Source organism: Parambassis ranga, chromosome 5 (assembly GCF_900634625.1).
Source record: "Parambassis ranga chromosome 5, fParRan2.1, whole genome shotgun sequence".
In the NCBI taxonomy this organism is placed as follows: Eukaryota; Metazoa; Chordata; class Actinopteri; family Ambassidae; genus Parambassis; species Parambassis ranga.
In genome coordinates this window covers 18,100,066-18,118,845 of record NC_041026.1, presented here as the reverse complement: position 1 = coordinate 18,118,845, position 18,780 = coordinate 18,100,066, and the positions used below count along the sequence as shown (strand labels likewise).

The 18,780-nt window shown below is 40.8% G+C and overlaps 1 protein-coding gene across 5 annotated transcripts in view; it reads left to right on the top strand.

Annotated features, from left to right (window-relative positions):
* LOC114435605 (SLIT-ROBO Rho GTPase-activating protein 3-like) overlaps nucleotides 1-18,780 on the top strand; it is a 29,372-nt gene that overhangs the window by 4,827 nt on the left and 5,765 nt on the right. The window contains exons 2-14 of one of the 5 annotated variants that reach the window (XM_028405411.1): nucleotides 2,295-2,490; nucleotides 7,339-7,501; nucleotides 8,864-8,926; nucleotides 10,993-11,184; nucleotides 11,443-11,571; nucleotides 11,683-11,904; nucleotides 12,021-12,122; nucleotides 13,252-13,449; nucleotides 13,545-13,629; nucleotides 15,231-15,258; nucleotides 17,123-17,153; nucleotides 17,504-17,564; nucleotides 18,530-18,607. In XM_028405411.1, coding sequence (XP_028261212.1) covers nucleotides 2,295-2,490; nucleotides 7,339-7,501; nucleotides 8,864-8,926; nucleotides 10,993-11,184; nucleotides 11,443-11,571; nucleotides 11,683-11,904; nucleotides 12,021-12,122; nucleotides 13,252-13,449; nucleotides 13,545-13,629; nucleotides 15,231-15,258; nucleotides 17,123-17,153; nucleotides 17,504-17,564; nucleotides 18,530-18,607 — 1,548 coding nt within the window. Of the gene's footprint in view, nucleotides 1-2,294; nucleotides 2,491-7,338; nucleotides 7,502-8,863; nucleotides 8,927-10,992; nucleotides 11,185-11,442; nucleotides 11,572-11,682; nucleotides 11,941-12,020; nucleotides 12,123-13,251; nucleotides 13,450-13,544; nucleotides 13,630-15,230; nucleotides 15,259-16,112; nucleotides 16,240-17,122; nucleotides 17,154-17,503; nucleotides 17,565-18,529; nucleotides 18,608-18,780 lie in introns of all 5 variants that reach the window. The other 4 variants (XM_028405413.1, XM_028405410.1, XM_028405408.1 and 1 more) reach the window with 4 other exon arrangements.

Below are 18,780 nucleotides of genomic sequence, written 5' to 3'. Positions count from 1 at the left end.
GCGGCCACGCTGTTCAGTGGTCTGTTTTAGCACATCACAGTTTTCTCTGTTTTGAACTTGATTGCAGCCTCATTTATCATCACAGGCTGTTTGTTGAGTATTTCGTAGCAGAGTAAGTTGCCCTTGTCCTTGGCCATTATGCTAAACAGAGACTGCTGTGACTGTCAGAGCAGGGAACTGGCCTGCTCTCATTGAAATGCCTCCAGTGGCATGTAACCAGGCAACTGGGCAACTGTGGGGACCATAAGGGGTACATCTCCAGTTAGCAAGGGACTACATATTTACTCTGTTTGCCTCGCTCATTCAGATTTTCTTCCTCGCAGTCACAGACTGTGGGGGGATGAATTTGGAAATCTTTTATTCAAGATACAGAAACAGCATTTAGATGGGAACAAAAAGGCTTTTCTTCTACTGGGCAATCTTTTCCATTGATAAATTTATACAGAGTCCTTTTTCAGTGTGCAGCAGCAATCATATGCATGGTTGTAACAGTCTGTCATCATGGAATCTTCAGCCCTCTCAATGCTGCTCGAGTGCTTCGTATTGTCTCATACAGAGAGCAGCTTTGTTTATTCCTATTATGTACATCTGTATATAATCCAAGAAGGAGAACTCACCACTAGTGGTTTGGTTTAGCACATTCTGAGCTAACAAGATCTGTCATAATGATAAACTACAAAGTTTATAGTCACAGACCTGAATTTATAAAAAATCATAGTAAATGTAGAGTGAGTTAATGGAAAGATGATTTTGTGTAGAACTTTTGGTGCCAGCCTAAGAGATTTTGGCAGAAATCTATGAGAAATTACCAGCAACACAGTTGAGAAATAAAGTGCAGTTCAAATCCCTTTATAAATGTGTACCTGAGCATAACAATGGGCAGAAAAAGGCACAAAAATTTGCAAATTTCCTTTTCCCAAATATGGCAAGCACCATTTAGCTTTGTGTAAAAACACTCTTTCCTCACCCTCACCCTTCTAGAGCAGGAGAAAATCATTGAGATGAAAATTACAAGAAGTCTGCTTATGCTTAAATCTGCAGCTAGGGGAAAACAGTTAGATCCAGCATGCAGGGTTGGCTGTGCAGTCTTACTTTGTTGTAAAACTTTCACCAGTTTTACAACTAACTTTTTTGACTTTTGTTAAATGTCAAAGCTTTATTTATCTCTCATCATTTACAAAAAGATATTTTTTTACACTAATGTTCCACAGTGGTCCACAAGAAAGCCTCTCCATTGACATTCAACTAATCATTTCAAGCTGTAATTTAATTTAATCCAAATAATCTGTCACATTTGTATGTGTACTTTTGCCATGCTAGGATACTCTACATGCTCCATAGCCCTCAGCTTAAGGGCTCTGACATGATATATGGGTCACATTCGGCAGCCTCTTAGCCACTGGATTTATGACAGCCCTCCAATAAACAGTATATGGATGACATAGAGTGTGATTTGTGTTCCTTTTCACTGTTAATGTGAGACTGTAAAAGTGATTTTATTATTTTATTGGATGTTTTTTATGAGCTGAATTCCCAGAGGTGTTTAAGAACAGCCAACTGAAATACCAATACCAAGACTGGCATAGAGGGGAGTCTGTTGATACGCAGCGGTCGTCATTGATAAGATTTACAGGAAGTGATAAAATTAGAGTGAACTACTTAATTAACTTCACAACAAAGGAAAGTGATAAATACATCTCTTTCTGTTTCTACAAAATAGCAACTACATTTTCACAGTTTGGACCAAAACATCATTTCTCCTCATTTTTAGACTATGACCATGAGCAGCCAGTTTCCAGACCTCATACACACAAACCACAGTAATCTCCTAATCAAAAGAATGCTCGCAATTTGTGTTTTTTTTTCTCAAGACAAACTTCTCTGAAGGCTCGCTCAGCACAATGCATTGACCTATTTTACATTTTCCATCCTGTCTGCTGCAATCATCAGACATGCAACTCATATGCATGTGTGCTACCCCAGCGTTTAGACACCCCCACACTGCCCTCCCTCCCACTACACACACACAAACACGTGCACATGCAGACAGCTGACAAATGCACTTTGACGTCGGGGTTTATCCAATTATGATGACTTTGTTCCTTTATTTGTGAGTTCGCTGGCTTGTCTGTATCCTTGTAATTCATTTGTGTTCACATGCTCAGAGGGATTGTGGGTTTGAAGTTGACCTGCAGCACTGTTTGGCGGGCAGAAGTGAGACCCAGCATGTAACCCCGCTCCCCCAGGGAGGGTCTATTTATTCTGAAGATATTCTCTCTTTTTTTGACTTGCAGAGATCCGTAACCAGCTGGTGGAGCAGTTCCGTTGTCTGGAGCAGCAGTCTGAGTCCAGACTACAGCTGCTGCAGGATCTGCAGGAGTTCTTCCGCCGAAAGGCCGAGCTCCAGCTTGAGTACTCCAGAGGCCTGGACAAGCTGGCCGAGCGCTATTCTGCCAAGATCCGCACCTCCAGAGAGCACCAGCACTTCAAGTGAGTGTGTTAAGCAGGGGAACGTCTGTGTCAGATGTGTCTGGCCGATAAACGACTGTTACACTATTTCATACTGATCACACACAGACAAAAACAGAGACAAAGAAAGGAGGGATAAACAGCTGAAAGGAGAGGAAGGGATGAAAGCAGAAGAAATGACCTGAAATGAAGCCAGGGCCAAGGAAGCTTGTGGCCTCAGGCTGCTGTGTTTCTCCCAACTAGGTCAGACTCTTTATCCACCCCCCCTCCGTCTTTTCTCTGTGGCTGTCATTTCATTTCCATTTTCAACTCCATACCAGACAGCACCTCAAATGCTCATATTTTCTCAATGGAGACATGAAGAATAAATCAGAGCTCCATTTGGAGGAAACAAACAGCAGGAGCTGTTTTACTCGGATAGAAATCTGCAGTGATCATGAAACAAACATACCCTGCAGCAATGTTGTGGATGTCCAGACCAGCCTGCAGCACACTCTGACTTTTAGATCAGGTTCTAACTGTGTATGCTGCTCATGTCCGTGAGGTTGATTAAAATCCCTCACCGTGAATAACAGGAAATGAATTATCACAATAATGGCAATGTACAACTTTAAACCTTGGGCATACAAAGGCAGTCAGTGCAGTTCTGTTTATATAGATTTGTGCTTTGCAGATGACTGAAAATAGGAGAGTCCAAATGTAAACAATAAAACTGATTCTGATGCACATGAGAAATAATTATTCTTAAAATAATATAACCTAAATAAATCAATAAATCAATAAAAAATAGCCCCTGAAGCTTGAGTTGATTTAATTGAGATATATCATACTGTAAAGTACTACAGTACAGACAGTGTAATTAACTTGTAGGCGATTGCACGCCCATTCATGTGACCTGGCTTTGTCAGTCAGGCGGAACAAACACGTTGGTTTATTCAGGAGAGGTCTTCCATCTCTCTTTCAGTCTCTCCAGCCAATTGGACGTAAAGTGTAATCGTGGTGGAGCGCTACCGTCACTGGGACATTGATAAATGGAGCATTCCCTCATGTGCAGGGAGTCCCAGGCAGAAAAAAAAACTCACATTGCATGACTTCTCTCTGCACAGCACTGTCCCAGATTCTCCCCCCACGTCACATTAAATGGTCATCATTTTATCTGTCTGTCAAAAGCTTCATACTTAGATGTAGACTACAATGGAGTGACTACGTTTCTATCATTAACACCACGTGGTCCTTTTCTCTGGAGTTTCAGAATTGGCTCTGCACTCGTGCTTACAGTTGTTTTGTCTGTGGTCGATAAGATTTAAATCTCTAGTGTCAGCTCTAATAAAAGAAGCCTATACAGTGAACATGATAGTTTCCTATAGCATTATGGCTGCAGAAAAGATAACATCAGTTCTAGTCATAATTCAGCAGTTCACACATTCACTGTGTCTGGAACACTGCAGCCTCATCCTTATTCAAGAGCTGCAGACAGCCTAACATTTACAGTCAGTTTGCTTGCATCCCATGTCTAGGATCAAACACCTGTTCAGCTTGACAAGAGTGCCTATAGGGAGAGCTTGTTCATGTTTTTTTTCAAAGAGTTAAAGGATGAAAGGAAACTAGAAGAAGATGCTGATACCTCTGGATCACCTTTAGCACGGCATGCAAGACTCTTTTAACTTGGTAAACAACAGCAGTCTGAAAGGAACTGAGTTAGAACTGCTTTTAACTTTGTTATCACTGAACCACCAAGGCCGACACCTAACAACACTGCATAGAAGAGATTTAGGCTGAAGGTGGAGGAACACAGTCCCCTGCTACATTTATACACTTAGACCAGGGATCATCCATATTTTGTTAAACTAAGCACAAAGTGTTCACATTGACTCAAAAATAGTGACCACTGAGCTCCTTCTTCATCTTGGTGAATATGTAGTCTCCTGAGGGGGTTAATCAGGTCAATAGGGTGGGTTGGATGAGTTCAAATTCACTTTCCTAGATGGCAGACACTTACAATTAAAGACATACCAAGAAAGTAAGAAGTTCAATTTCAGACATGCATTAAAAGGTCTAACACTGAAGGCAGATTTTAACATGTTGATGTAGCTTTGATGTAATTTTTTTTTATAAAAATTCCAGTGTTTTTATTAAAATACACAAATTAAAGGCAGTTGACTTGCAGTCATGGAATTACCAGTCAGTCAGTAAACAGATTAAGATTAGGATACACTGTATTTACCACTGCCTCACTGTGTTGAGGAGACGTATGTCCTTCAACATCTGCCAGACCACGCTGCAGATGTTTGACCACTCGGTGGTCTCCAGCGTTATCTTCTGTGCTGTAGAAGAGCAGGATGGGGCAGCAGGATGAAGACGGCCAACACCAACAGACTAAACAAGCTCATTAGACAGACCGGCTCGGTCCTGGGAGTTGAGCTGGAGTCTGTGGTGGAGGTGACAGAAAGGAGAACACTGAGGAAACTACTCAGTATTCTTAACGACACGTCTCACCCCCTGCATGCCACACTGCTGTCCTACAGGAGCACATTCAGCAGCAGACTGAAGAGCAGCACAGAACACCACAGGAGGTCCTTCAGACTGTATGACTCCTCCCCTTTCAGTAGGGAGGAGAGCTGGAAGAACAGATAATGGTCGATGAAGATTCTCAGCCATCCAGGTCATCATACGTAGAGAAGATTGAAGCAAGGCGTCTGGACTTGTAGAGTTTTCTTGAAGACGTTTCGCTGCTCATCCAAGCAGCTTCATTAGTTCTTTGAGGACAACAATGTTCACATCTTAGACAGAGAGGAAAGGTGGTTTGAAAGGGGAGTCAAGGAAGCCATCTATGTTAAGCTGGAAAAACCTTCCCTTAACAGAGGTGGTGGCCTCAGACATCATCTTTTTACCACATACAATGCAGTGATTCCATCCATTCCCAGGAAGTTTGCACATACTCACAGTAAGAACAAAGGGCTGTCAACCAGTCCTCCTCTGGCAGTTTCATAGTCGTTAGCCAGTCGTTAGACACACCTGGGCCAGTCAGCCAGATCATCACAGGTAATTATGGAAACATTTAGTTCTATTGTTTTTTAAGTTTGACCTAGACCCACCCACTGAGGTCTGTAACCACATATAAACCATGTTTCCCCACCAAACAGTTAGAACTGATGAAGCTGCTTGGATGAGCAGCGAAACGTCTTCAAGAAAACTCTACAAGACCAGACGCCTTGCTTCAATCTTCTCTACAACAGATAATGGTCATACTCTCCACTGATCTATATTGTAGCACCTTATATATATTGCTGTTTATAAGTGAATGGGGATTCATCTACCCTTTTTCTTATTTGCTATCATTCTGAAACATTAGCTCCAGTTTAGAGTGAGCTTCACCAAGGAGGCATAATTCACTTCAAAACGAAAATGGAAGTATAAATACAATCCTCCAAGGACAGAGATGATCAAAGTTTTTCAGTGGAGAAATAAGTCAAGACTACTTCTTCAGTATGAGACTGAGAGACAAAAATAACTTCTGATTCATACTGAAAATTAAATTGCTGCTGTGTTCAGTTCAGGTGAGGGAATCATTTATTCAGTTCAACATAATAGCATGGACAATAATCCATCCTGATACATTTTAAGAAAAGTCATATTCTTAATGCTATTTTAGGAGCACAATGCTGTCATATCAGTTTCATATTAGCACAAACAAAGAGGTTCATGTGAAGCCTGTATTCTAGAAGCTAGAGTAGCAACAGGTTACCAGGGTAGACCAACATCAATATACTGTTGATCATATGTGTTCAGTGACTTCAGGTTCTTTCATATTGAACTATAAATCTGTTCCTAGTGAAAGACCTGCAGGATGTACAGTTGTAGTCTACTTGAAAAGAAGTCTTTTCGCTGTGCCCGAGGTCGGCACTTTATCGCTCCTTAATTGAAATCAGCTTTCTTGAGTTTGCTGTTGAAGCTGCTGCTGATGTCCTGTGCTGATGCAAACATGATGTGCATTGGTTCACCCTGCATCACGGAGGAGTCATGAGGAGCAGTTTTGAATCTCAGTGGTGGTGGAGTCCAAGTGGTGCAAAGGCTTGAGCATAGGCAGCGAGCTGATGTCATGTGTCACTCAAACTGTATACTCTCTTAACAATGCATACGATTGTTATGAATGGTCTGCTGTAAAGACATTTTAACATGGAGGTCTGTAGTGACTGACCCAACTGACTTCAAGTAGCCATTCAGCAAAGGTTTTTGATGCAATAAGAGGGTATTTCAGTGCAAATCAGCAGAGATTACTATGTGAAATGATTTCCTATCAGCATCATCATGCAGACTGTTAAATCGTTGATCACAATTCACAAAAGGAGAAATTATGTCCATCAGTGAAAGCTGATTTTAAGTAGACTGTGTATAATGTGAACTATGATGCAGGATTTCTATAAGGAGTCATAGTTGTTGGAGGTTAAAATGTCCCTTAAGACAAAAGAAGAAAAGAAGACTAGAGTAAAACAAACATACTCTTTGGTGTAGGGATAATTGAACTCACATGCTCTCTTGAGCAAGAAGGCAGTCGGCATGCCTTGTGTGTGTGTGTGTGTGTGTGTCAGTAGGAGTCTTTGACCTGTAATGTGTAAAGGCCCAGAGCTGGAACCAGATGATAGACTGAAGGATGTGTGCAGTCAGAAAGTCCTGCTCTGCTCACACACATTAAGCACATTAAGTATTTTCATCAGGGTTGAAGGATTCATCATTTGTTATGTGGTGGACTTTTTAGGTTGTGTTACAGATAATAATTCATTTTTTCCAGCTTTGGTCTGGACTCTGAACTGTATTAAAGTCATAATCTTTATTCATCTTTATTCAAGTCTTCCCCAATTGCTGTTTCAGAAAGGACCATAATCTCCTGTCGACTGTGAATTGCTGGTATTTGGTCTTGGACCAGACGCGACGTGAGAGCAGAGACCACGCCACTCTCAGCGACATCTACAACAACAACGTCATTGTCCGTTTGGCACACGTGGGCGAGGATGTCATCAGACTTTTCAAAAAGGTCAGAATCAGAATGAAACGGTTGAGGGCACGCAATCCTGACCGTTACTGACACACACACACACACACACACACACACAGTCACAAAACTCATCTGCTCAAACCGCATGACTGATGTCCACAGCTGGGAACTTTATGTCACACTAACAGTAATATGCATGCAAAATATGTGTAGATGTAGGACATGTAAATGTCAGCGTTTAAATTGTTTTTTACACCATGTGGTCAGCATACAAGAAGCTCCTTCTTTCTTGTCCATTTTAATGCCAAAAATACTAGCTTAGTTCTGGAAGGCTATTGAAGAGATGGAGCATATTAATCAGTCCGTCAGCTTCCTCATGTGTATTGTCATTGTAAATGTCACACTCTGTTTGTATTTTTTGACACTACTCACATCTAGTCACTCTTGTTGCCCATTCTACACCACCCCCCATCCCACCCCCCACAGTCACTTTGCACTAAAAAAAAAAAACTGTTGCTCATTAGGCTTACAGTACACAGAGTGTGTGGTGTGTGTGAGAGTAGAGAGTGCATGTGGAAAAGCAGCTGTGATAAACAAACTACCTTGGGGATTTTAGATCAGTATCGTTTGACAGCAGCAGGAGTCTGCAGTAATTTATGCCCTCTAGGGGGCTCTGCACTATCACGATGGCAGTTTTAATGAGAACAGGATGGCTCATGGCCAGCACAAAGTAAAAGACTAATAACTGCCAACAGACGAACTAACAGAACTAAACAAAACGTTAGCTCAGATTGTGAGCTCAGTTATTGTCTCTCCTCCTGGTTTAGCTGTACTGCAGTCTAGATAATAATATATTACATATGTGGTAGGGAATGAATCAATTCTGGCATTTGATAAGACAAAGTGTAAATGTACGGAATGTGCTGAAGCTTAATTGTTGACACATGTGAAAAGGCTACGTGGCTGCTTTGAGAAGTGGTCCCTGAGAGGTGACAAAAAGCAGGATGGATGGAGCTAAGCATCGCGCCATATCCCCTCAACAGGATTTTACAGAGTCACCCTCCACCGGCACCATTCCTCCTCTCAGGCTTTAAGCCTTATTGTGGGACACGTCCAATTCATCATAGGCTCTTATCCCCTGTAACTGAGCTGTAGCACTATGGCTCTGGTCCATGGGAAATATTCTGCTGTTACTGCACCGTTCTATTTTTGTCTGCATGTGCACTTGGGGCATTGTATTAGATCTTTTCTGGTGCAGAGTAAATGACAGCATTTCAATGCCTGCTGACATCCCTCACACACAAAACCAGACTGACGTGCAGTCTTCATTCTGTTACGGCTGTTAGATGTTTTCTATTTTAGTGTCTCATTGAAAACAATCACATGTTTTCTCTTTTACAGAGTAAAGACATCGGGGTGCAGATGCATGAAGAGTTAGTGAAAGTCACCAATGAGCTCTACACAGTGAGTTAAACAAACCTCATTATCCTTCCTCACATGTCATACCTCTGTGTCTGTGGCCATGCTGCTTGTGTTGCCTTCCCCTTGTGTTGGCAGCCTGTGGCACGTCAGCCCCATAAAGCTGGGCATTTGTTTCCAGAACTTGAACCTGCAACCTGTGAAGCAGCTGGCCTGACACTGCACATTGCAGATATGCCTTATCAGCAGAGCAGCCTTTAACAGGTCATTTCGTCCATCTCCTGAGGGAGGAAATTTACATTCTTCCTTCCACTATGAATTTCTACATCATTTGAAGGAGAACGTGCTCTTGCCCCTAGCTGTGCTTCAGGCAGGCTCAGCAGACCGTGCTGCAGAGGTGCACTGTGCTCACAGCAAATGTGAGCTGATGTTACATGTAATCAGACACCTCTGCTTGTGTGGTAACAGTTGTCATGTGAAGGAAACACTTGCTACATGCCGTGTGTGGAGATGTGTGTACATGTAATAGATACTGAAGAAATGGTCTGTGTGTTGGTGCAGATAGAACACATCTGGGTTCAAGTGATGCTGAATCTTCATTTGGCTGAAGAAAATGATGCAGTGATATCACCTGCTGTATATGGGGCACGACAGGCTTCTTCTGGGTTCCTAGTTATTATTTAACAGCCATTATGCAAAAAAATAAAATAAATTAAAAAAAAAAAGTCAAAATCCAGATGGTGAAGATGTGCTCACTACAGAGTCCCCTATGAGCTCCACAGTAGGTTTGACAAGTTCTAATAATCTTTTTCAGGTTTCAGTTGTTATTTTGGCATACTTAGGGTATCCTCTTGATTTTATGAATTATTAAATGACTTAATGCAACTTGCTACACATTTAATCATCTGTGTTGCCTCTCAGTTGTAAGTTGTATTGAGCAAAAACTGCAGGTGATCAATCAAAAATAATTAAGAAACCCTAGGCAAAGTCTTTGAGTTATGACTCATTTATCACGGTCAAGTAAAATTGACCCTAAACTATAATTGCACTAAAGTTTTAGAGACTTCGTTAGACTTTGAAGTGAAACTATTTAATGTTCTGATGTGATTCCTTTTTTAAACGTAACTGAAGCAGAAAAGAGCTCAGTTTGTCAGGGATTACTGCTAATCTCACTCTTTTAATGTTTGAGACGAGCGAATGTGCAGCAGATTACAAATAAGAACAGAAAAAGTAGCATAATATCACCCGTAACATTATACAGCACATGTAACACCACTGCTATACTGCTATTGATTTTTCTTTTCTGTGATTCATGCATTATTAAATGGCTGTCTGCAGCTCCCACACACAGCAGAAGAAACAGCAAGAGCAACTTTCAGATTAGAAAAGTTGTACAGCTTAAAGGGTGCATTTATAATGTGCTTATTTTATCAGTTAATGTGTTAAATAATCCTTTTTGGGGCTGCTGGTTTCTGGTATTGATCTGCGGCTGGCTTTTTGGTGAAAATCGAACAGCTTCTTGGAGCAGAGAAGGTTGCTCACTGTCACTTTGTAACCTCCCACCCCCCCTGCTGATCGATCTCGCTGTCCTCTGCTCGTCCGTTTCGCTCAGGGTTGCTAGGAAACCAGAACTTGAGAATCAGTGATGGGAAAGCAGATGTTGTGTAATTGTGCTGTGCATGCCGGGTCACTAGTTAAACAATTACATGTAGCGGCTGCTTAATAACACCATGGAATGTGAATCTAAACATGCAGTTCATGTTTGACATTTCTGAGATATTATTCCTTTATCCTGCGGCTTAAGACAGTCAAAAGCACGAGGCAGACACACCCAGTGCAACACCTCCAGCTCTGTTAGGAAATGTCAGTGAAAATATGACACTCCCAAGAGCATGATGAGTAAGATGCATTCCCACATGTTTACATGTCTGATGAACAAAGATATTCAGGGGTCAGACGAGTTCATGTGTAACAGACACTTACTGTGGAACAGGACGGCATGAAGTGTTTACACCCCACAACTCTAAGGTATATGTTTAGATATTTATTTGAGATAAATCAAGACTGTGTTTCCTGTCATATTGAGCAAAGTCTGCTACATGTTCTCTCAGGTTATGAAGACGTACCACATGTACCACACCGAGAGCCTCAGTGCTGAGAGCAAGCTGAAGGAGGCGGAGAAACAGGAGGAAAAGCACATTGGCAAGGCTAACGACATTAGCAGTGGCCTGCTGCGATACGGTCATGATGAACGTCCACAGCGAAGAAGCTCTGTGAAGAAGATGGAGAAGATGAAGGAAAAGGTCAGTTCAGCTGACATGCAAACACGTAATGATGATTTATGTAATGTACTGTACATTATAAGAAACACAAAAAGTGCATTTGTAACAAAAATCCCAGCTCTTGCCATTTTCTGTAAAATGATATTTGTTACAGTTATTTAAATCATCCAGTATAGATGAACAAGATAAACTCTGTTTAATGTAGTTATGCATTCTTTGAGTACATTAGGAACCCATTTCACATCCTGCACTGATGGGACTCTCTCTTCTTCCCCTTAGAGACAAGCCAAGTACTCTGAAAACAAGCTAAAATGCACAAAGGCCCGGAACGACTATCTTCTCAATCTGGCAGCTACCAATGCTCTGGTGGCCAAATATTACATTCATGATGTCTCAGACATGATAGATGTGAGTTAAATCCAGATAGAGCCAAAAGTGTAAATACTGCCGAACACATCCTTTGTGTGGATTTTGTTGTAGTGTCAGGTCAGCTAATCTGGTCTTGCTTCTTGTCCTCAGTGCTGTGAATTAGGCTTCCATGCAAGTCTGGCACGCACCATGCGAACATACCTGTCTGCAGAATATAGTCTGGAAACTTCTCGCCATGAGGGTTTGGACTTACTGGAGGGAGCAGTAGATGCCATGGACATCCGAGGAGACAAGCTAAAGTTCATGGACACACACAGCCAGATCTTTTGTCCTCCAGCACGCTTTGACTATCAGCCTCACATGGGAGATGAGGTGAGCCAACCGAGAGGGATAAAGAGCAGTTTGTTTGTAGGTCTTAATTCTCATCCTGTTAGCTATCGTGTGTGTTAAATCATCCTGTTAAAGGTGCCTTTCTTTCTTAATCCTAGGTGTGTCAGGTGAGTGCGCAGCAGCCTGTCCAGACAGAGCTCTTGATGCGCTACCACCAGCTGCAGTCTCGGCTGGCCACTCTGAAGATAGAAAATGAAGAGGTGAGAGGTTTTGTGCACACAACAAATTAAAGTTAACCGTTGTCAGCAGTTTGTTGCACTGCAGGTGTGCTATTCAGAGCAACGTCCTTTTACTAAGAAGCACAATAGTGTCTCACAGTCTGTTTACCTACTAATGACAGTCTAAACAATGGCAGCACTCATTAAATACTTTTGAAAATAACTTTTTTAGCTGCATCCATAGAAGTGCATGGAGATAGTAAATAGAAAGTGGGTAAAGCATGAAAACCTAAAGCCTGTCTGCTGTAAGGTAACATAGTAACATGACTGATGCTGATAAATCTATAAATATACTTTGCCTTGTTCTCACAAAAAACATACAAGGAAATGAGCATCTTATCATTCACGCTGTCACTTGTGTGTGACCACAAAAGAGAACAGGAAAAGGTGCATGTTAAAAGGCTTATAAAACAGATATGGGGACTGATTGCAAATGTAATCTGTAAGCTTAGTTTAGCAGTGAAACTGCAAGCTTCTGTGTAAAAGTATCACGAAACCTTCTAGAAAATCTAGAGAAATTCTTATGTGCATGTTATATTATGAGTGATCAGTTTGTCACTCATCAAAGAGCTGCCACTCTTCTTGCTATACCACCTAAGGCATTCTGCTCTATTTTAAAATGGGCAACATCCTCACTTCTGATCCTCCACACTCACATGTAACAACAGAACAACCAGTCTTCAGGACTGTCACCTTGCATTTATATTCATCTTTAATCTGACAGTGATCTGTGGGGTTGTGTCTTCTGCCTGCAGTGGGGGGGGGGCTCTTTGGTTAGCAGTCACTCAGGCCACCGTGACTCACACAGACCTGTTTAAAGGTCGACAGGCCATGCGTATATGTGTCAGTGTCTGTCTCTTATGAATATGGAAATGCACACTTCCTCCTCGTCTGCCTCACAAGGAAGGAACGTAGTTAATCTTTCATGTCACGATGCATCATGCTAGGAAGCTAATTGCTCTGTTGTTTACGGCATGTCAGTCAAACTGCTGTGCAGATGGCCTGCAGCAGTATAATCTTAGACTCTGCTACCTTGTTTACACCAGAGCTTGTTTGTGACACTGAGAGGATGCATATTATCACATGTTTGTATGCTGTATATGTGTGTCAGGTGAGGAAGACTCTTGATGCTACCATGCAGACCCTTCAGGACATGCTCACTGTGGAGGACTTTGATGTGTCAGAGGCCTTCCAGCACAGCCAATCCACAGAGTCAGTCAAATCTGCTTCGTCTGACTCTTATATGAGCAAGGCAAACATTGCCAAGAGGCGAGCCAATCAGCAAGAGACTGAGGGCTTCTACTTTACTGTAAGTTCCCTGACAACTGAGACATTGCAGCACTGCTATACACAGTACATGTAACATGTAACCCTGGCACTGTTTGTCTTTTGATCCATTTGCAGAAATACAAGGAGTACTTGAACGGCAGCAATCTCATTGTGAAACTGCAGGCTAAGCATGATCTTCTGAAGCAAACGTTAGGAGAAGGTAAAATATTAAAGTACTGTGTATTACAGAGGGGAAAAAGTACTAGGGTATAAATGATCATGCAGTATTTGCTACTCCTTGATAAACAGCGTTAATATTGCTAATTAGGTGCCCATCTCCAGGAAAGTCTGTCAGAATTTGACAGTATTGTTTTAAACCCAGGGTGACATCTAGAAGCAAGCTGTAGCCATGGAGACAGAGAAAAGTACAGCAACTAGGAGAATGATAGAGAAGATGATAGATGATAGATGATAGAGAATCTGGTTCAAAAACATAAAAAGCATCTGAAAAAATGATCAGTGAAATAACACTGCTTATGTACAGAAATAGTTTCAAGAATGCAGAGAAAGGTCCACAGCTCTAAGTCAGTAACCCATTGTTTAGGTAGGGTTAATCTAAAAGTTGCTCTGGTATCTACAGTATTTTGTGTAATTACTGTCAATGGCAGAAGAGGGAGACACACGATTTGCACTGCAGCTTTCAGTGGGTTAAGTAGTGACTCACATAAAAGGATCATGTTAGTGTGTTTTGTAACCAATGGTATCATATGATAAACAGGTTTGAAGTTCTTATAAGAGAAGATCTGATATACTTTATTTCAATACTTTAAACTGGAACTTTCCCCTTCTTTTGGAAATGCACAGAATAATGTCATTCTCTGTCATTGGGGTCACAGCTTGACAGTTGGACATGCTGAGCGGTCACTGGCTAAACAAAACACAGCTACTCATGATTAGAGGCAGCCTGCTTAGAGCCTGCGCCACATTCATTTAATGACCTTGACCTGAAGCCAGTGAAAGAATGAAAGCCAGATGGATGAATGAGGAGGCACTTTACTCTGGTTAAATATTGGTCTGAAATGACACACACAGGTGATTGTACAACTTGTGTGGATACACAATATAGTGTCCATGTTTTTTTGGAAATTAGATCAGTCAACACAGAGTAGAAAATTATTGTTATTCTCTCGACAGCTTGAACACTTTGTAATAAGCAGTGCTGACCTTTAAGGGCATTTTGTGCTGTACTTTGGATATTTACACTAAATGAGGGGAAAATCTACATGAGACTCACACTAGTGTCTGCTTTAAGTTTGGAATCATGTGTGTTTGACATAAAGAAGGATTGGCCTGGAAGCTGCTTTACACATGACGTGATCCTCAAACAAACATTTCTGACTGACTGATCAAAGTGAGGCTGTAATAAGTTTGTGTACATAGAGCTGTGTGTGTGTTCTAATGCGGTGCAGATATCATGAAATCACCATCACCACCACAACCTCCTCGCTCTTGTTGCCCCTGGATACATTTTCACTCTGCAGAGAGAGAGTGTGTAGACAGACCATCCCCTTCTGGGGGCTCTTGTGCTGTTTCTAGGGCGACCGCTGAATGACCGCTGCCTGGCGGTGAGTCAAATGCAGCCATGGCGCTCACCCCATTCAGCCTGGCTGAATAGATGCCCGTTTTCTCATAACACCCCTTTCCGTCTCCATCTGCCAGTCTTGTATAGTTGGCCAGCACTCAACCGTACCACTAACTTCTGTGATTGTAAAACTAGTGTTTACTAATTTAGTCCCTTTCTCTGTGTTTTTTTTCTTTCAGGGGAGAGAGCTGAGTATGGAACAACAAGGTAAGCTGTCCAGTGACAGAAGGCTGAATAAAGTAGGCGATGATGTGTAAAAATCCTTCCTGTGTCGCTGGATGAGACATAAATGAGTTCACAGTGTGGAATAGGAGTTTACAGTGAATTTGAATCAAATTAGAGTTTATTTCTATAAAAATATGTTAAGAAATGAAATGAGATGGATGATGTTCTGCTGGTAAGAAGAAGATTCTGAAAAAGAACAAATATTGACTGTAAAGAGGGCTTTAGCTTTTATTTTGATCTATCACACATTTTATTAACTGTCAAATCTGTATTGAATATTCTGTGAAATTCCTTCCAGTCATTATCACTGACTTTGATAAATGGCTGTCTATGGGGACAGTTTAATGGAAAAGTTAGATTTTTTGTTATACTTTACTTTATTTGCTCGCTTGCAAAGTGTTAAATGAGAAGATTGGTGATTGATGATTGTTCGACGTTTGATTTGTCAAACAAATGGAGGTAATAGGGACGGAAGCTGGTTAATGTCAAGTCAGTCTTTCCCATGTTAAAGACAACTTAACAGCAGCAATAAACATGCTTACAGCCTTGTTTTGAAGTGGAGTGGTTAGTATTTGGAAGTTAGACAGACTCCTGTGGCAGCTCAAGCCTCCCATATAGATCTTCACAAAGCATGTGTGACATTATGGAAAATTCTATATTATCTTTATTGATGATCTTGATATTCTTGTGCCAAGCTCGATTAATCAGTTCATATATTTTCTGTACAGACATGACAAATATAGCAATCTTCTCATCTAACATTTTATAAAATCATTCCCAAATTGTTAAACTATGACTTGAATGTGTTATTTATTTATATTTACCATGTACCAACCCTACAACCCCCACCATCTCCCCAGGCCCCCAACTCTTCCCCCTAAACCCCAGAGAATGCGGAAGTCTAGACCTCGCTCCATTTTTAAGCATAAGCTGTTTAACGGCAATATGGAGGCCTTCATTCAGGTATTAGCCCGTCCGTGCCCTTTGTCTCTCCATGAGCTTAGCTGTCTCGGGGGTTCTCTTGCCTGTGACCGCTCTCTTATCCAAATGTTGTCTCACTCATGCACTGACTTTCCTCTTGCTCAGCGCCTTGTCTTGTTGTCAGTCTTCCAGTGTAAGACGGTGAGAGCTGATCAAACATGTTGAAAGAGATAGCTTATTTTCACAGGCAGAAGTGCGAGGTTTGCTTTAATATTCTTCCTCCAGACACTGAATTCATTTGGCCACACAATAGCCATGTTAGGATATGCAAATAAACACGTGGCCACATCCAATCTGATGCTCGATCAAACAGCGGCAGGCAAGCGGGGCGTGAACCAACAGCAGTACAGAACTGAGACAATTAGTTATTTAATTTAGACAAACATAAAGGAAAAATACTGTTAATAAATTGTTTATTTTTTCCACTAAATTGTCAAACTTAAAAGGATTTGCTCTTCTAATTTTTCTTGCTGGATAATAATGTCATTATTTTTACGTTAGTGGTAATTTGATGGGCATGAAAACAACGAATCCGAAAATAGATTGTAGTATTAATAAGATAAATAAAGTCTTGCATTCTAACATGCAAACAACCAGCAGCGCTTTTTGGCTGACAGATCTCTGTATCCTCCCCTCCTCTCAGGTAGCACCTTTCCTCCCACCCCCTCCACCCCAAAGACATGTCCTCATATCTCACACCCCACAAGGCACTGATGCTTTGACTATACTCCAAGGCCAGGCCTCCTCTCTCTCTCTGTCTCTCTCTCTGTCTCTCTTCTCTGTATGATCTGTCTCTCTCACTAACCTGATGTGGTTGTTGTTGCCTCTCTTCCTCTGTCTACGTGCCTTACTGCTCTCTGCCCAGGGGAAGACGGAATGTCCGTGCCAGGAGTCAGGTACTCTGTCTTATAGCAGGGCGGGATTGTCACGCTGTGTGTTCAGTATGCTAACCAACATCTCTGTGCCTCTGTCCTGTTGGCATTCCTGTGAAAACATAGTAGTAATAATATATATGGTGATGAAAATACTAACATCATTTTGATCTGCATATGTTGGTTCTGTACACATACTATAACTTTTATTAGCACTGAATCATTAACGATGTCCTCTCATCACTGTGGATTTGATTAACTTGAGGCGCTGCCCTTTATGCTTCTGTTGATAACACCTAACTAGCATGGCCATTTGATTTCTATTATTTTCTGTTTAGTGCCTTCTGAAAATAATAATTGGAATCTGTCTGTAGGATTCAGGACAGCCAATCCCTGCGGTGGTTGAGAGCTGCATTCGTTACATCAATCTGTATGGTATGTTCCCATTGTCTTCATATGCTGATGATATGGAAATGATCACAACATGTATTAGGTCGAACTTTGTACATTTGTAGATGTCACTCTTATGATGTTGGACAAATTGATTTTGTTAGAGTAGATTAAGATTAGAATCATTAGATTAGGTAGAGTAAATCAGATTAAGATAGTTGATATGAGATTAGATTAGATTAGACAAACTAAATAAGTGCAAATACACTAAAATTACAATAGGATTAAGGTGGATTACACCCTTCCAAACTTGATTAAACTACACCACAGATTAAATTATATGAGATTAAACTTGTTAAAATACTCTTTTAATTAAAACGGATAAATAGATTCGATTTTCCTTGGTATATTACATGACTGAATGAGATTAGATTACATTACTTAGATCAGATTACACTAGATTCAACAAAACTAAATTGGTGTAGATTATTAGACTAATTCGATTAGATAGATGGGCTAATACTGTAAAATTAGATTACAGTGGATTGTATTTATTTCCTACAAGTAACAAATAATAACTATTATTATAATAACTGGCAGTAAAATAAGATTTTCTCAAATACAATTAATAGTTAAAGCATTCTTGTGGGTATAGTAAAACAAATTAGAGATTAAAAACAGCTGTATGTTAATTCCCTAATTAGTCAGGAAATCTAACAAGGACATCTTTAATCCCTTAACACCTTTCATTTGTTTTTTGTCACTGCACAAAGCTCTTTTATATCAAGACTTGCTCATTTTGCACACAGAAACTTTTTAGTATTTAATGACAGAGTATTTTTTCAATGTGTTTATTTCCTTAAAACCTCCTGGATTTCACTGATTTGCATTTTATAAGAGAATTGTTAAATTATTCAAGAACATTTGGTACTATTTGTCATTTGTACACTATACAGGTACAGAGAACATGGTGTATTTTTAGGTTTGTGTGATATTTCTTCTGTCCTTAGGTCTTCAGCAGCAAGGTATATTTCGAGTTCCAGGATCCCAGGTCGAAGTCAATGATATTAAAAACGCATTTGAGAGAGGTTCGTCCCTGGGCGCTCGCCCATCTTCTCCTGATTGATTTTAAATTGTGTTTTGCCCACCTGAAAACCCACAGTTACTCTCACAGGTCTCTAAAGTGCAAACAAAGAGCCTGTGTGTCGCATGTACCCCTGTAATGGACATGTAAACCATTTAATGCATAATACATAAGATC